This window comes from Drosophila nasuta, chromosome 2R, assembly GCF_023558535.2.
Source record: "Drosophila nasuta strain 15112-1781.00 chromosome 2R, ASM2355853v1, whole genome shotgun sequence".
NCBI lineage: Eukaryota > Metazoa > Arthropoda > Insecta > Diptera > Drosophilidae > Drosophila > Drosophila nasuta.
In genome coordinates, this window is record NC_083456.1 from 1,991,688 (window position 1) to 2,010,376 (window position 18,689).

Sequence of the window (18,689 nt, forward strand, 5' to 3'; positions counted from 1 at the left end):
GCTTTTAAAGAGAAATTATAAAGTGTTTCCTTAGCTGCATCATTAGCAGCGCCAACACCAAAAGTCGCCTTAACTAAGCATATGCCAAACGATACGATATGATACGAAGCGATTCGACGACCGTTCACAGATTGTTCACATCTCGATCTTGTTCTTGTTCTTGTTCTGGTTCCCGTTCTGTGGCGTTGGCGTTGGCGCATTTTACGCAGTTGCTTAGTCAAAGATACAAATATACATAGAGGCAGATGCATGTGTTTGTAGATGCAAACTATCCATCCATCTATATAAAATGCATCGACAGTGGGGCAGCTAAAAAAGTATCGCCACATATTTTTAGCGCCCATGTTGGCAGCTCTTCTCCATCTGACTCTCTTCGCCCCGTCCCCACCCTCTGTTCAGGTTTGGCTGCGCTTTGCTCGTTTGTTAAAATTCGATGGGCGAATGACATTTTTGAGTTATTTTTGTCAGCCGAAAGCAGACGAAGACGAAGATGCGGCACCACATGAAAACTGCCTGCATTGAACGACCCCAAGTGTAGTCGCAGTCGCAGTTGCAGTTGCAGTTGAGAGCTGCATCAATTTAGTAGGCAATGTTACCTAAAAAAAGAAACAACTTCAAATCAAATCAAATGAACTGCAAGCGACAACTTAGTTGTTGATGGCGTCTGTATCTGCATCTGTATCTGTATCTGCATTTGCATCTGCATCTTGGTTATGTGTTTATGTGGTTGTTGGGGTGCCTCATTCACAGTGCAAAGTGTGAACTAATAATGCAGTGACTGACAACAAGAGGAAACCATTTGCAAAAGTTAAAGCTGGGCTTGGCAACTTTGCAAGTTCAACTTTATTGCAATTTCATTGGCAGTTTTGGCAGAAGTTAATCAAAATCTCGCCTCGCCTCAAGGGCCCTCAAACTGCATCTTGATAAACATGAATGGTTGTCGTTTTCGCATTTATTGCTCTTTGGCACATGAACCATAAATAAAAACATCATTTTAACTGGCCAAAATGCCAAAAAAAAAGACAAAAATAAAAGTGGGTGTCTCTTCCAGTTGTTATAATTATTATTTGCACTCCAGAAATATTGCTGCGCCTTGAAGCATCTGTGCATTTAAAGTCATCGCGTTCATAAAAATAGCAGCAGATGTAAGGGGAAGAGGCAACCGGGAGACAGGATGTATGAGGCTGGAGTGAGAGCCAGTGAGAGGCAGCGAGGAGAACGACTTGCAACAATATAATTTGTATGTTAAAGCATCGTAAATTATTTAAATGTCAGTGAAGCATATTCGCATTCGGATGCTTGTTATTTTTTATGAGCTCAGCTTTTGGCTGTCATTTGGTTTTGTGTTTTGGGATTTTAGGTGGTAGGGTATGGGAAGTGTCAATTGTGGCATCCCATGCGTACGACATGTGGCAAAGCCAAGGCATTGTTGTTGTCAGCGGCAAATGTAATTAACATAAGAGAGAGAGAGAGATCAGCATCGAGAGCGAAATCGAGATGAAGAGCTACGTAATCCGATCATTTAACGGCTTGCTACATTAGAATCGTGTGCCATGTTGTCGCATTGAGAGAACAGCTTGTGCCGCATGCGGCAACATCAGCAGCAGTAGCTCCAATTACCAGTTGAGCGATATGTTGTATAGTATTTTCTGTTTACCTGTTTACTGAACATTGCAATATCCTCGTTAAACGATTCCGACGAACAAACATCGCCACCTTGGACGCCTGGCTCCCTCGGCGTACATGTGGCCAATTCGCATTTCTCGAATATTAGCGCCAAGAGCGGGAATAGCGGATGTCTGCAAAGGAAAGAGATGGATTGAAAAAAAGTTGGTTAGTACAATGCATGTTTATACGAGTATATATAAATATATATGCTAAACTTCCACTTCAAATGAAACGAACTAAATTTATTCATGAAACTCCGCTTCATGTTTTCAGTCTCAGTTTATTCCTTGACCTTTTTACTTCGGTTGGTTTCCTGCCACACAAATGGACAGCAGCTGCTTCGTTTCTGGGCAGGGCAACAGCAGAAAAAAAGAATCATCTACATCTACGTCTAATCCCACAACCGTACATTTTGACGGATTAGTCTGGCAAGTATGCATGATTTGACCATTTTTATTCTCATTTGTCTCTCTCTCTCTCTTTCGCCCTTTTTTGTTGCTGTTGATGGCAACTCGGCACTTCACGCTCCAAGCACAAATTGCACCTGAACAAAATTAGGCAAAGAACCCTCTCGAACTGAAACTGGAACTGCCAAGGAACTGCCCAGGCACTTCATTTTAGCCATTAGATGGCACACAACTGGCCATCAACTGTTCGAAGTTGAGGGTGTTGCCATGCGCTTAACAACTATTTATAAGCGAGCCATGGCCCGAAGCCCCTGAAACCCTAAAACCCTAAAACCCTGAACTACTCGACTACCTTAATGCCAAGGGGTCTCGCGCTCTTTACACTCTAGTGCGCAATGGCGAGTTCCCTTTTCCATTTTCATTTCCATTCTTACTCCAATTCCACTTCCACCTCCATTCCCATTCTCATTCCCATTCTCATTGCTGTTGGCCAGGATCAAGCAGCCACAACGAAAAAAAAGTGTGCACTCATTTGCCATGACTTGGCATTTGTGATAGGCAGCTGAAGTTGTTGTTGCTGCTGCTATGTTTGGTGTTGCACTTGAGTCGAGAAGGTGTTAAGAGAGTTCTGCGCCTGCTCAGTTTATTGTAGCGGCTGCTTTTTCATTTCGATTATTTCGTATTATTATTATTATTTTATTATTATTGTTATTCTCTCTTTTGTTGTAGTTGTTGCTTGTTGTTGTGCCCCTCCGACTGCTGCTTCTCTCTCTCAAGGTGTGAATTGTACAAATAAGAAGCGCATTTTCGAGTCTTATTCACGAAACCAAGTTGCAGGTGGCATCGCAGTAACGCAGCAATCGAGTCCAAATCCAAAAGTGTGCTAATGAAGTCATGCGCCATACTTTTGTGTACTCACACACTTGAGACTGGGACTGAGACTAAGACTCACACACGATGATAAGGAAGACAACGACGAGGACGAACACAAGACTGACGATCGCTCATCAAACAAGTCGTCAAAACCAACAAACAACAGCTGATTGACGGCAGCTCAAACTCAACGTAACTCATTCATAAAATGGCAGTAAACACCAAAGCAAAAAACAAATATTTGCTTATTAAAATGCGCAAAAAAGCCAAAGACAAACAAGATTCAAGCAGCTGTCCCTAAGGGAGCGTCCTCGTCCTCGTCCTCGTCCTCGTCATCGTCATCAGCGTCAGTTGCAGCAAATGAAAATTGGCAGTCGCTCAAGTCCATTGCCCAGGACACGCAACTGCAGATGACCGAAAAACGAATGACACGATCACGATCAACAGGTCGATCAATTTAAAAAAAACAAAAAGCCGAAACCACATTTTGGCAAATTAACACCAAGCAACAGGAAGACTGCTCATTTGACATGGACTGACTCCCTAATGCCTAAGCACGTTCAAGTCCCGTATCCGTATCCTTCTGTCTGACAGTCCATCAGTCCGTCACTAAACACGCGCAACACCCCCCGATAATCGTGAGGCAACGCACACAAAATTGAAAAAGAAATTTTGTTGCCAAAAAGGAAACCCATAATTTTGTACTTTGCTCAAAACACAGAAGATCACGCCCATTTATGCCAAGAACACGAAAAAAAACTAAAACCCAAGTGGAAAGGGAAAAACATGGCCCTCACTTTATTAGCTGTTCATTTTTTGACTGGTTAGCCTTTTTTCTTGCTGCGCCCAAGAATCGCCAGGCATTGAGTCGCGTGTGCATTTAATTTATGATACTCCCTCGCCTGAAATATCTTTGTTTCTCGGATGCTTGAAAGGTGCGAACAGGCGTCAACAGGTGGCCTCAGGTTCTGCCCAGGGATCGATCACAACAAATTGGTATTCAATATGCGAGTGGGGGCTGATCAAACCCAAATTGCAATGGTGATCTTAGGGGATTAGGCAGATAAAAGCCAAGCGAATTAAATTAAATTTAGAAGATCAAAATTAAGGATTGAGTCAATATAGTGTCGAAATATTTTACAAGCCATGAAGTGATTATTAGATTTCATTATAGCGGCTGCTTGTTGAGCGATCTTCTCAATCAAGCAATTGGCTCGATCACTGATTAGCTATAAAAGCGATGATCAGTTTGGGAAACACACGTGATATATATTGGTGTTAATCGCTTGTTTTGCTCGATCCACTTGAATCTACAATGTAGATTCTAGATTCTATATTCTTGATTCTATTCCACATTATGAATGACCGCGCGAGTTTACGATCTACGCGTTATCACAAAATGCCAATATAACAACATCAATATCAAGAACAACAACTTGAACTGGTTCATTCACAGTTGATTTCACAAATTTTGACGTCAATCGGACTTCTTCATCAATCGGGTCTCTGCAGTTATAACTTGAAGTTACCATAGTTAGTAGAAACTTACTCATAAATCGCATCCTTATCACGTTTGTGTACCTCGGGTATTGCGCCCATGAGGTGATTAGCAACCGGTGATACATGACTAGGTGTACCATGCGCTCCAGCCCCGGAATGGTAGCCGTGCATCCCAACTGTGGCCGCTGCCGCTGGATGCGTCATGTGCGGTGAATGGTGCGAGGGGAGGCCTTGCAGTCCCGGCGGCCGATGGCCGACATGTGGATCGTACATCGCCGCTGCTGCGGCGCCAGAGTCCATGCCGTAGCCATGCAGGCCGTCGTCATACTGGAGAGAAAGAGAGAGAGGGAGAGAGTAAATTAGATTCAACATACAAAAATGGCAATTCATATTTGAGAAATTTCAATTACGCTCAGCGTCAGCTACGAATTGTACCTGTGTATATAGCACAACATACAGTACATACTTATTTACATATATTATTTCCAAGCACGTCAACAAAATTGAAGACCCACAAAAAAAAAAAAAATAAAAAAATACTGAAAGAAAGAAATAATACGGTGCGCATTGTGTTTGACCTTGTGATTACTTTGGCTGCGGCATTATACACGACTATAGATATATACAGACACACAAACATATCTATATATTTTATATACAGATATAAGTATTTTTAGTTTATTATTGCCGCTGCTTTTGCTGCTGCTGAGGCTGTTGCTATTGTTGTTGTCGTGGTTGCTTCTTTTCTTTTAACGTTTTTTGCATATTAATTAAGCGCCAAAATCAGCAGCAGCAGCAATACAGTTAAAAGAAGCGCAGAAAAAAGTAATTTTTAATGTTATCAGTTAATCTGTTTCAATGTGTGTATGTGTGTGTGTGTGTGTGACTGTGTGAGAATGAATAGCAGCGTATCTCTTTTGCTAGCTGCGTCTCTCTCGCAATTGCAAACTGGTTTTTTGTATGCAACGACAACGACAACGGCAACAGCAACGGCAGCAACAACGGCAACAACTACAAGCAACAACAACAACAACGCCAAGCAGCACACACAAATATTTTTTAAAGTTCAACGCGATGTGATTACTGCCTTTTGTGATTCTTGCTGCTGTTATTGGTGTTGTCGTTGGCGTTGTTGCTGTTGCTGTTGTTGTTGTAAGATTTTTATCATTTTTATACTCAAGTGGCGTCGTCAACGCTTCACACTGCATAATTTTGGAGCCGAGGATCTGGCTGGCAACCTGAACCTGAAGCAAAGCAAAACAAAGTAAAGCAGCACCATCAGTTGACAAGATTTTTGTGCAGCGTCAAGAAATGATGGCACTTTTTGCTGCCGAACACTCAACTGAAGTTTTCCCTCGGATTTCGTTATCAGCCTGGAAAAATCTTTGACACTAAATGAGCAATTGACTGAGTGACGCTCGCCGACTGGGGATTGCCATTGAGATTGAAGTTGTAGCTGAAGCTGAATTTGAAGCTGATGGTGAAGCTGAAGTTTGTATTATACACGGCAAGTGTTTTGGGCTCTTGACTTGCAGAACCCAGAGAATCTGCAGGCGAGCGATTGTATGATGAAATGGGTCTATCAATGGCTGACGTTGTTTGCCCTCTTTCTGCACTGAATATGAGTGCTGAGAGCAGCTGCTGTTGTTGACAGGTTAGCAGGTTGTTGTTGTCTGGCTGAGTGCCACCTGCAAAAAGCTTCAAGACCTTTTGCCATTTGGGTTTGCTGCAATCCCAAAGATACACACAGCAGATTAGTTACTGTGCAGCAGCTATTGAGAGACCCCCAGAGCAAGCAAATCGACTTTCGAGCTTCGGGTTGAGTTCTTTTTGGCTTTTATTTTTGTCACTCATTCTTGGCGTTGGCGTCTATATGCAATGTGCTGTGCGCAGTGTGCATGCAAGCAAAGATACAAACTTATAGATACAGTCAGACCGGACCAAGAGCAAGGCAAGCCAAGCCAAGCCGGGACCTGGCCAACACACAGTCGAGCAGTTAAACTATAAAGTTGTTATGTTAATTTTAGTGTTGGTGGCACAGAAGAAGCTGAAGCTGAAGCCGAAGCCGAGCAGCCCAGCGCTTGCTTTTAGAAATGAGGAAATTGTGGAGCAGCAAACCAAGCCAAACCAAACCAAAGCGAACAAAACAAAACAAAATAAAACTGAAGCAAAGCAACAAAGCGATCTCTGAAAATTACCACAATTTGTACTTGTACATAAGTAATGTGGGAATTGAGCGAGCGCCTGTCCCAGTCCCCAAATGAACGGACTTTTGTTACTTGGTTTTTGGTTTTTAGCTTTGTTATTTTTTTCTTTCTTTGTAACTGAACGCGCCAAAAATCGAACAGGCAAACACACTTAAGACCTGAGACTGAAGACCTAAGGCTTTCCCATTTGATTGATGATCATCTGCGGGCTGTGGAGCCCGACACTGAGACTGAGACCGAGACTGAGACTGTGCCCGAACCCAAGACCGAACCCAAGACTGAGCCCGGGCACGGGCACGAGACCGAGCCAATGACCTTGTTGAAGCGACGCGATGTCGATTCGATTGCTGCATGCTCTGTTATGCTTCCCCCCATCTCCCCCCCCAACATCACTTTTGTGAATCAATAACCCACAGCCAACAATCACTGGACGTGAATGTAGACTCGAATACAACACAACAGCAACAACAACAGCAAACATGGCTCTGTTGCTGTTGTGTTGCTTGTCGTCTGATTTTGACAAGTTCAACGCCGAAATCCTTCAAAAATTTATGTACATACGAGTGGGCCACACACACATACATACATATACACACAGGGAATGTGAGGGGATATTACTAGCTGTCAGTGACAGGCGCAGCGAGCACATGGCCAACAGGACTCCAGGACATCCACCTAGAAGGGCTCGAGAGTTTCAGGCCTTGTCCTTGTTATGAATCTGTATATATGTATATATATGTGTGTATGTGTGTGTGTGTTTATGTCGTGCTTACGAAACATTAAGTCATCGAGCTAGCGACAACGACAACTTCAACTTCAACGAGAACGACAACGACAACTCACTCAACACAATTGTGCTTTAAATGCTACTAAAAGTCTGGGCAGCACTTTAATTCGGCAGCAACCAGATGATATGGCTGCCATTGTTGTTATTCTCCAGCCACATATGTCAAGCTAACTGGTAACGGGTAAAGCCTGCTCCACCTCTTTTGCCCACCGAAAATGTGGGCGGCAAACAAAAACTGAAACTGAACTGAACTGAACTGGCCGAAAAACATTTGCACAAACATTTTTGGCGTGAACTTGAAACCGAAAACTGTAGCAAAATGCAACGCAACAAAACGGCGCACAGGACAGAGACAACCATACGCTAAAACGGTGACAGACCGAGAGCAAGAGCGAGAGAGAAACCAGTGCAATGTAGTGGAGATAGAAGAATAGGCAATTGTTGTTGTTGTTGTTGTGTTGTCGGTGGGGAGTTTATCTAACGGCGCCTAAAACTGACCAGCGCCAGACTGCAAGAATTATGAGTGTGACCGTATGTGAGTCGGTATTTGTGCGAGTGTTTGTGTTAGTGTTCGTGTGTGTGGTGACAATGGCCGCCATTTTAGCGAGCCCTAAAACTCTCCACACATGTGTCTGCTCCACATACAACAAAAACAACAACAACAACAACAACAACACCAACAACGGCAATGTTATGCATAGAGTTGCGCCCAATGTGTTATTGATTTCTTATTCGGGCAACACTTTTGCTTTCCATATTCTTTCACATTCTTAATTGCGACTACACTGGCCTCCTAATCAAAATTAATTGTTTATCATGTCGTATCTGAATTTCTTTTTATTTATTATTGCCTTTCGTTGTGTTTTGCTTGCTTAATTAACAGACGAGCCGCAGAAAAAGAAAAAAAAACTATGACCCTGAGATATGCCAATGGAATTGGAGTGCGAATTGGGATTGGGATAAGGATTGGGATTGGGATTGGAATTGGAATTTGAATTGCTATTGTAGGTGTGTCAATGAGTCGCCACAGAAGTGAGTTTGTCGCAATCCCGAGCCTGCAGTCCACTCCAAATATTTTCATACCCGTAGCCTAGATCCATTGACGGAGTATTTCATTAAGCCGAACACACGCCCATTTTTATTTCTTCTCTCCCTCGTCTATCAATCTCTCTTTTAGCTTAGGGGTCGAAGCCGATGTTTTGTATAGTTTATTTGGTGTTAGACAATTAATTTTTGTTGCGTGCTTTGGTGTTGTTTTAATTTACAGTTGCAGCCCAAGTCGATTCAAACACGCTCGCTTTTATTGGTATTATTATTACTCTGCCGCTACTAATAGTAACAGTAATAGTAATAGTAAAAGTAATAGTGATAATAATAATAATACAATTTGGTATTCGGTACCCTGTGAAGTTCTTTTTAAATTCTTCGCATACGCTCATTTATTTCTAAAATTTGAATTAATCAAATGAAAAACAACAACTCAAATGTTTAAAGCAGAACAAAACGCAAAAATCGAAGAGAATAAAATAAAAACTAAAAAGTTTTGGCTCTTTAGCATTTACTATATAACACAAAATGACATGAAATGACGTCAGTATGACGATTTATATAATAAAAATAAAACAAGCAAAAAATAGCAAACAGTCTCTATAGAGAAATGAAATTATTTACCACCTGCCAGAAACTTATTATCAATAGCTAATTAAAATCCATGAAATTGGAATTGAAGTTTGCGTCGAAGTGTAACTTATGTCTAAGATCTGAGATCTGCGATCAGGGATTCGATAAATTAATACTGCATTATATTTCTCTGTCTTAATTTTATTGATGCTCAAATAACAAAACTAATAAAGCAAAAGGCAAAGTCGAATAAATGCTGGCTAAATTATACAAATTAGATTAGTCATTTGGCTCTTAACTAATTTATGTATAAATACATATGAAATGAACTATCTGTAGCTACAATCTGAATATACGAATATCATTAACTATCTGCTGGCGCTTTTAGACACGTTTTCAAGGCACTTTGCTATACAATGTTGTATTCGTTATGTTGTATGTATATGAGAGCATATGAATATTTGAACATACATACATACATACATATGTAAGTATATTTTTATAGTGTGTATCTGCATCCGTATCTGTATCTATACATTGTATTAATTTCTAAATATATATTTAAAGAACAACTTTTAATATTATCGCACATTTTCTATCAAATTTTCAACAGCACGCGGCGTCTATTTAATTAAATTGGCTGGCCCAACAACAACAACAACAATAACAACAACAACTAGCTAGAAATTGTAAGAAGCGGTAGAAGAAGAAGCGGCTACAAGAATCAAGCGGAGCTGAGCTGAGTAGCTGACTAGCTGCGTCTGCGTTTGCGTCTGCGTCTGGCATGGCAAAAGTTACTCAAAAATACTAAAATAAATTGCGTGCTGATGGCTCATTTAATTTAATGAGCGGCGTGCAACTTGTCTAAATGATTTTCCTCGTCTTTTCGTTGTTTTGGCCCCCATGGAAGAAGGCGGCAGCAACATTTTCAGCTTATATCAGGAAGATTTGCTTCTCTTTCTCTCTTTATCTCTCCGTCTTTCTTCGTTGCTCGCTTTTTTTTGATGTACTTGGGATAAACTCTTTGTTTGTGCTTGGCGTAAGTCAAAAAGCGCCAAAGAGATGTAATGGAATTCACTTAACTTGCCGAAAATTAACGCTCGCTTAGCACTAATGTCGGGGGAAATTACATTGTGCGAAATAATTTTTAAACAACAAAATTTAAAGACGATTTGAGAGCGCGCAAATGTAAAAAGAAATGAAACTAATGAAAACACATCCACTGGCAAACGGCAATGGCAATGCCAAAAGGCCTCTTGCCAAACACCAACAACAACAACACCAACAACAACAACAACAGCAACTAAAAAACGCACCAGGCACCAAACGAGGCACGCAATTTGATCATTAAACATGAAGCTCTTTAGCACACGAAAAACATAAACACAACCCTAGCGTCGAGTAGAAAAGGAGTAAAAGTGGAGAGTGGAGAGTGGAGAGTATGCTATGGAGAGTGGATACCTCTACCGATACCAATACCGATACCGATATAACAAGACTGAGGAGAACAGTGTACGCATAAGTTTATGAGTTGTATAATTTCTTTCTAAATTCCTCAAAAGTTGTTTGTCGTACAACCGAATTCAAGAAGAAAAGAGAGAGGGGGTCAAAGCTAAAGTTGAACTACAGCCTGAGTGAGTCATGGAATCTTTTGTTGGCCATTAACTATGATTCATGGTAGTGATAACAGTGCTATCGCGATAAATCTACATATGTATACACGGTCGAAAATTAATGTTGAAATTAATTAGAGAAGATGCAAAATACAGTATAGTAATTGTGCTCACAGTTCACACAGTATCTGCAGCTCGCAGATTGCAATTTGCAATTTACAATTCACAATTCACAATTCGCAATTTACAATTCGAAAAGTCAACGGATCAGTAAGGCAGACCACAAAGACCGAGTCTATGTATTTACTATAGAACTGCACTATAAAAACCCACAAAGGCGGCGAAACAATTTAAAGTCAAATCGAAAAACGGCCGCACATTTCGAGTCCCAAAGCCCCAAACAAATGGTAAAATGTCGAACGGACGGACGGAGGGACGGAAAGGCGAAAAGACGGAGGGGCGGAGTGGCGAATGCCAATTCTGCAATGCACTTTTATTTGATTTTCAGTTCGAGTTTTATTTTTATTTTGCGAGAGTGTGTGTGTTTTCATTTCATTTTGTTTTTCTCGCATTTTGCGTTTTTTATTTTTATTTATTTATTTTTTCGTCGCTCTCTCGAGCAGCAGCAACAACGCCGCACACTAGACGAATTATATTTTATGCCACAAATTACGCTGCGGTTAACCTTTAAATTAAAATAACACCAAAACAATTTTTTGTGTTGAATGTTGAATTGCAGCGTCGCTTGTGTGTGTGTGTGTGTGTATCTGTGTGTGTGCACAGCAGCTGCACAAATTGCAATTGCTGTTGCTGTTGCTGTTGATGTTGCTCGCTTTTTGCGATCATTTTTGCATCGTTTTTCATTAACTGCGAGGCATAAAATAATCAAATTATATTTGTATTTTGTATATTTAATGGCGAATGGCTTGTCGCCTCGACCATTTGTTGTTCTTGGACAAAAGTGAAAATTATAGTTGAATAAAATGAAATGAAATAAAACAGAGAATGTGTAATTGTAATTGTAAATAATAAAACCACAGCGTGTTGCTGCTGCTGTTGCTGCTGCTGAAACGCTCAATGAAAGCCAGCCTGCCTTCTGACTCTTCATTTTACTATACTGCTCTCTTTGCATGGCCTCGCCAATGTGCAATAAAATTATATGCATCGCATCAAACAATCACACACACACACAATGAACCTGGGCCCGTATCCGCGCATCCGAATGGGCCTTTCATAGACAAATTGGAATCTGAGACTCACACTTCAAGGCAAATGCGAGCGCAGGATGGAGAATCTCCACTGTGATACAGACAGAGAACACGAGAATTTTGCGTATTAAACCACAAGCGTAAATTTATATACCAGCAACAACTATCATACATCGTTGTGACTTGTCGTGTAGAGTGTAGAGTATAGAGTGGAGAACGGAATGGAAAGGAACGAAACGGAACGGTAACATATTAAAATCACCACAAAATTCCCGCGGGCAGTTTGTATTATTTTTCTTTATCGCGCTTTTAACTGTTCTCTCCCTGGAGAGACGGGGCCTACCAATAGATGAACCTACTTAAATTCGTTGCCGTATGTGATGTGTAACATACATATGAACGTGTACATTTTGTGAGTCGGTCGAAACTCAACTCAAATGGTTGCTAATTAACTACATACACATAGCATTACTTATACAAGGCGACGACGCTATTGGAGCTCTACGGACTTGCTCTCGTTTAACGATCCATGGAAAAATCAAGTTCGCTTCACACATCTGTGCTAATCAATTCATAATCGTAATCTTTGAAATTATCTTGGTATGCGACTGCGACCGAGACTGAGACTGAGACTGAGACTGAACGAGAGACAGAGTTGCTCAATTGCAGCATTTAGCATTTTATTCGTGTGAATTAAAAACGAATAATCACATTTAACAAAAGAACTATCTCAGCGACTGTACGATATTATATTAATTTATATAATGTTTGTTTCACTTCAGAAGGATGAAGTAGCGACACACAATTGCCGACGGCATTCACTTGGAATCACTTTTCAAATCTCACATTAGAGAACACAAAACAATATAGAATTGTATTTCATTAAAATCTCTCAAACGATATCAAAGCACAAACATATTGAACACAATTTACCCAATTCATTTTTGGGCACCACACAAAAAACCGTCGCCAAAAAATGCCGCCGCTTTACGGTATCTTTGGGGAAATTTCATTCGAACTGAAAACCTAAGCTAAAGCTGACGCTGAGTGTAGAATTTTGGACAGGAGGTTGGGGATGGGGTTTTATTGGTATTATTTTATTACTTACCCTAGGCTGAGCCATTAATGCTCTGGGAGCGACGTCTAACCCGATTTGTGCCACTTTTAGTGGTGTACAGACGACAGTTGGCGGCGCAACACAAAACGAGGGGCCCGCGTCCCTTGCGTCCTCGTCCTAGTCGTCGTTGTGTTGTCTTGTGTTGATCTCTCAAGATCTGTGGATGTCTAGATTTGTTGTCAATCTGTTGGGGCCTCCTGCTACGCTTGACGCTTTAGTTTGTCGGTTGCTGTATTTGTTTTTTTGTTTTTGTTTTTTTTTTTTGCTTGACACTCACAAAAATATTATTAGAATACGGGTATTTTTATTTGTAATATTTTTCTCTCTATTTTTTATTTTGTATAGACGAAGTACTTTTGAATGCTCTTGCACTACCAATTCGCTTCTTCTTTCTTGCTTTCGGTTTTAACACAGGCACATTTGTTAAAATCTTCGCATTAAATTTGTTGTTATTTTTTGCTTAGATTTATGTATTTATTTTGTTACTGTTGTTGTTGCTGGTATACTTTGTTGTTGTTGGTGTTGTTTTTACGCGCGCGTTTTAGTTGTTGTTATTAGCGGGAGATCTTTTTGTATTTGTTGTATTTTTGTATCATCATATATATATATATAGATTTAGATATATAAATTAATGTTTATATAATATTTACATATAACTTGATGTTATTTTCTTCCTTTTTGTTTTGTTTTGTAGTTTATAAAAATCGTATACAATTTGTTTTTGTTAGAGTTGCCGTTGCTGCTCTTCTTAGTATACAGTTGTTGTTATAGAGTTGTTGTTGTTGTTTTTGTTGCTGCTGCTTGTGTGGGCCAGACAACATAGTTTGCAGTTGTTGTTGATGTTGATCTCGTTGTCGTTTTCGTTGTCATAAATCCATTGCTCGAGCCTTTTTGCAGCAGCTGCTTCTTCGTCTTTGCTTTAGACTTCGTCTTCTTCTTCTTCTTCCTCAGCTCGAGGACTTTTTAACTTTCTTTATATTCGCTTGTTTGCTTTTCGTATACTTCTTGCTTCGTATAATCTTCGTATAATATGCGCACTATTTATCACAGCTGCTTCTACATACTATAATATACTACAAAAACAAAAACTTGTTGTCAATCTGAAGACTGCAGCGAATGATCAACTTTAAACTAACGTTTTTGCTGCACGTTGAGTTTGATGTTGTTGTTGTTTCTGTTTCTGTTGCTGTTGTTGGTGCAACGTGAAACGTGCAAAGCAATGATAAAATGTTTCAATGAAAAGATTTGTTTTAGCGACGGCAACGCGACGGCGGCGGCTCCACGAATCCACAAATTACCGTTAACGTATGCTTCGTACCGCGTAATGTAACGTAACGACGTAACGACCGATCGAATGTCGCGTATCGAGACGCGCGCGCGTTTTTATAATTTGTGATTTGTTTGTCCGTTTTGGTTTGGTTTCTTTGCAGCTAACGTTGCCAAAGATCGCGACGAGTTGTTTCTTATTTTTTTGTTTTTGGAAATATTTATTTGTTGTTGGCGACGTCCTAATTTGTTGCGCTTACTGCCCGCAGAGAATTGTGATAGCTGTAGTTGTTGTGCGGCAATAACAATAATAGCGCTATGTAATAGCAATAATAATAGTAATAGCAATAATAATAATAATAATTTTTCTCAACGGCTCTGCGATGGCGACGGCTTCGGCGTTTTCGGCTTCGCTTCTCGCTTCGCACACAACACAGACAGCACAAGCACAAGCACGTCGTACGCGGTTCGAAGGCAAATACACACTGTCAATCATGCTCATGCACGCTTGCACGCCACTGTCTGCCCGATCGTACACTCACTCACTCACTCATACACACACACACTTGTGCACAACGACGGCGGCGACGCAACAATTGTGCCATTAAAAAAGGTTGTACAAAGCGGAGGCTCATAAATTTCGCAGCAGTGCGACTGCGATAGCTATACATACAGATTTGGCTCCGGCGAATTGTGGTGCGTGCGTTTGTGTGAGTGTGAATGTGAATACGAGTGTGTTTCTCCGCATGTGTGTGTGTGTTCGTGTTTGTGGTGGGTACGCGTTCGTGCATGTGTGTGTACTGTGTTTAGTTCTGTTCGTGTAAACGCGGCGAATTGGCCTGTGAGAGCGCAGGCGCGCTCTTCTGAGCGAGCTACAACAAAATGGGGCCCAAAGGCAAGGCAGAGCGCAAAGGATGATGACTGATTTGTTAGTACGCCTTTTCTGTCATACACACACTTGTCACAATCTACATTGCTGTGCTACTCTGCTGCGCTCAGCGCAACTCAGTTGTGTTGCCTTTTTGCTTTTGTTTCTGTTTTTGTTTTTGTTTTTGCTATTTGTTTTTCGACTCTTTTTGCGCAACGACGTCGTCGTCGTTGTCGTCGTCATCGTCGTTGGCGTTCGCTCAACGTTCGTTCGTTCGTTTGAAATTTATTTGGCTTTGGCCAAAAGGAGATGGCTTATAGGTTTTGGCCGCTGTGCTGCTGCTGCCGTCGCATCGCCTCTCTCTGCCTCAGCGACAGCAGCAGCAGCAGCAGCAGTCGACGTCGACGTTGACGTCGCTGTGCGTGCGTTGAAAATCAGCAAAAACCAATCCCATTTGTTATTTTCGCTTGAGTGAGTGGCAGTTTGCATCAGTTTGCCATTCAGTCTTCTTTGGCCGCCCCACCTGTGTGCGCAGGCATTGGGCATTGGGCATTCGGCATTGGGTGGGTTTGCAGCTAGGGGTTGGGGCTGAGTGAATACACTGTCTGTATGTGTGTGAGTGCTTTCAGGTGTTTTCTAGTCTTTACCCATTCTAGACGTTCGCCTCACTTCGCCTTGCTTTGACTTTCCTGCTTGTCCGTCACTTTGCAAGCGCGCTCAACTTTCGCTCAACTTTTTTGCGCTCTTTCGCCACACTCACACACGCATACACACACACACACGCATGCCAAGAGAAGCTCACGCACACAAACGCATTCAAATAAGCAACGCCTTCAAAAGCTGCAGCGACGACGGCGTTGCCATCGCCCTCTTCATCTTCATCTTCGTCCCCATCACTGTCTTCGTCGTCGTCGTCGTTGTTCTTTTCTTCGCTTTGTCGTGGTTGGACGTCATTGCGATCCAGCCACTTAGGCAATGATCCTGCAAAAATACCAACAACAGCAACAGCAACAACAACAATAACAATAACAGGAGAACAGCTGTTCGCACCGTGAACTTTGTGTGCAACAATAAATCGCGCGCCGATAAATTCAACTGCCCAAAATGCATATCCTTTCATATCTGTTGTTGTTGCTGCCGCTTCTGTGGCTGCTGCTGTTGCTGATTCTGCTGCTGCTGCTGTTGGCGACGTCGTCGTCGTGTCGTCGTCCTCGTGGCAGTTTAAAAAGCAGTTAACACATATTCCGTGGCAATTTTTCAACAACGCATTTTTGGGCTGTGCGTCCTTTTGTTTCTCTTGCCCCTTTCGCCTTTTTTATTTTCGTGCTTTTACCGGCGAGCGGCGCCATTTTCATTTTTGGCGAGCCAACGGCAACAACAGTTGCTGCTGCTGCTACTGCGCTCGTTTTAATGTTGCCGCCGTTTTTTGCGCCGCTTTTAGTAAAGCAACCAAAAAATTGCAAAGAGATGAGAAATGAAAAATTATCCTGTTGTTTGTTTGGATGGATTTCGGAACGGGAACTGGGACTAGAAAGAACCTAAGCTCAAACTGGCACCCGCTACTGGCTTTGGACTTTGTCGAAGTCCTGCTCCTGGCTGAGATGTTGCCAATTGTGCTCGCTAACAACCAGAACAAAACAGTTACAATAATAACAGTGATGATGACGATGATGATGCTGCACTTAGTCTGGTTTCCATTTCAAAAACAGCTGATCATAATTTGTTCATATTCCTTTCTCCTTAATATTGTTGTTATTCTTATTTTCGAGAGCCACTTGTCTTCTTTTCTTTGCCTCCGTCTCTTTCTTTCTCCTTGCTGCTATCGTCTAACTGTCGCCGACATGACAAATTTATGAGACGTTGATTGATTTGCGGTTTGGCATTTTTTTTTTTTGTGTTTTGCTTGTTTGTTTCGATTTCCCAGCAAAACTGTTGCTCATGTTGCTGTTGAGGCTGCTGCTGCTGTTGTTGTTGGTATTGTTGCTGCTGTTTGCAACGCGAAGGCGTTTAAATTTAAATCTTGCAACTGCAAATTGATGTGCCAAATGGGAGTGAAAGCAAAACAACAACAATTGAATTCATCTGCAAATTCAATTAAAGTAATAAATTGCTAATTTATTTGAGCTCGTTAATTGTCCATCGCATGAGGTCGCCAGAGGGTCGAGGGGGCAACAGAGCAACTAACGGGCCACGGTTGCCAAATTCAGTTGAACGCGAAAGCCGATGAAAATGCGATGCGTTTAATTTATTACCCAAGTTCAAGGATGTTGCACTGTGAGCTGCATCCCAAGGATTTAAAACGATTTAAATAGTTTCGATCCGATAAGAGAATAAATAACAAAAATAAATCCTATTTTTATACAACAAGTGAATAGTTTGAGATAACTAATCTATAGCAGACGATATACAATTATTTTTATTTAGTAAATTTAAACGCGAATGGACATTAAAGAGAGAAATGCAGATAATTTGAAATTTAATAATAATGAAAAGTAATATTTTATTCTCAGTTATCGACTGCAATTTAGAAATAAAGAAACTTCTATTTAGAAATTTATCTTTCCAAAAATGTATTTTGAAATGTTCTCCGATTGGTAGAATCGGAATATTGCATTTTTAAGAACGAGAAGCATGCAAAGGGAATTTAATTTAATTTCACATTACAACTTGGGCAAATTGAGGAGACCATGAAATTTAAATCAGCCAAGACCCCAAGCAAAGAGCATCAGGAGCAAAGGCAAAGTGAGTTAAGGTCTCCACCCACCAAGGCGAAAGAACGAAAAAAAAAACAAAGTGAAAAAAGGAGAAAAAATGAAACGGCAGCTTGATAATAAGACGAAAAGCTCAAGGCAGCAAAATTGCATTTGGAAACTTCCAATCCCAGACGAGCGCTGAGAGTGGAGGCGACACTCTGCTGGAGGGGGGAGGGGCGAGGCGAAGAAAACACTGTGTGCGAGCGAAAAATGTGGCGATGAGAAAGCTCACACACACACACACGTACGTACACAGCAATACACACACACAGACACAGACAGTGGCACACTGAGAAACAGACCGAGGCACAGCCAATATGATTTAAAGCGGCGGCAGCGGCAGCCCCAAATGAGCGCCAACCGTTGCTCGCTCACACTCACACACAAGTAGACATCCCCCACGACAGCTGGCGCTGCTGCTTCTCTGCTTCTGCTGCTGCTGCTGTGCATGACAATTCATCTCTTTCTTATAAACGCAATTTATCAAATGAAAACGACGAGCGAGCGACAGCAAAGATGAAGACGACGACACGATATCAAGTTGATGCGAATGTGGCTGCTTTTGTCTCTCTGTCTGTGTGTGAGAGTGTGTGTGAATTGAAGCTGCGCGCGTGTGTGTGTATGTGTGTGACGAGACTCACTCAAGCTTAAGCTCAAGTAGAACTGAGCGTTGTCGAGTGCAATGCAAAAGCCGCTGTCGCTGCCGCGCCAAATAAAAACGAAAAGAAAATGAACATGGCACATGAAGAAAAATAGGAGTTGCCGTCGGCGACCGAGAAGGCAACAACAACATCAGCAACAA

The 18,689-nt window shown here is 41.5% G+C and overlaps 1 protein-coding gene across 4 annotated transcripts in view; it reads right to left on the reverse strand.

Annotated features, from left to right (window-relative positions):
* Positions 1-14,759, reverse strand: part of LOC132786727 (homeobox protein homothorax) — a 114,316-nt gene extending 99,557 nt beyond the window's left edge. For 3 of the 4 annotated variants that reach the window (XM_060793348.1, XM_060793349.1, XM_060793347.1), the window contains exons 1-3: positions 12,992-14,759; positions 4,498-4,775; positions 1,658-1,799 (exon numbers count right to left, since the gene is read on the reverse strand). In XM_060793348.1, coding sequence (XP_060649331.1) covers positions 1,658-1,799; positions 4,498-4,775; positions 12,992-13,006 — 435 coding nt within the window. In that variant the 5' untranslated portion in view covers positions 13,007-14,759. The remainder of the gene's footprint in view (positions 1-1,657; positions 1,800-4,497; positions 4,776-12,991) is intronic. The other variant, XM_060793350.1, reaches the window with a different exon arrangement.
* Positions 14,760-18,689: the final 3,930 nt, after the last annotated feature.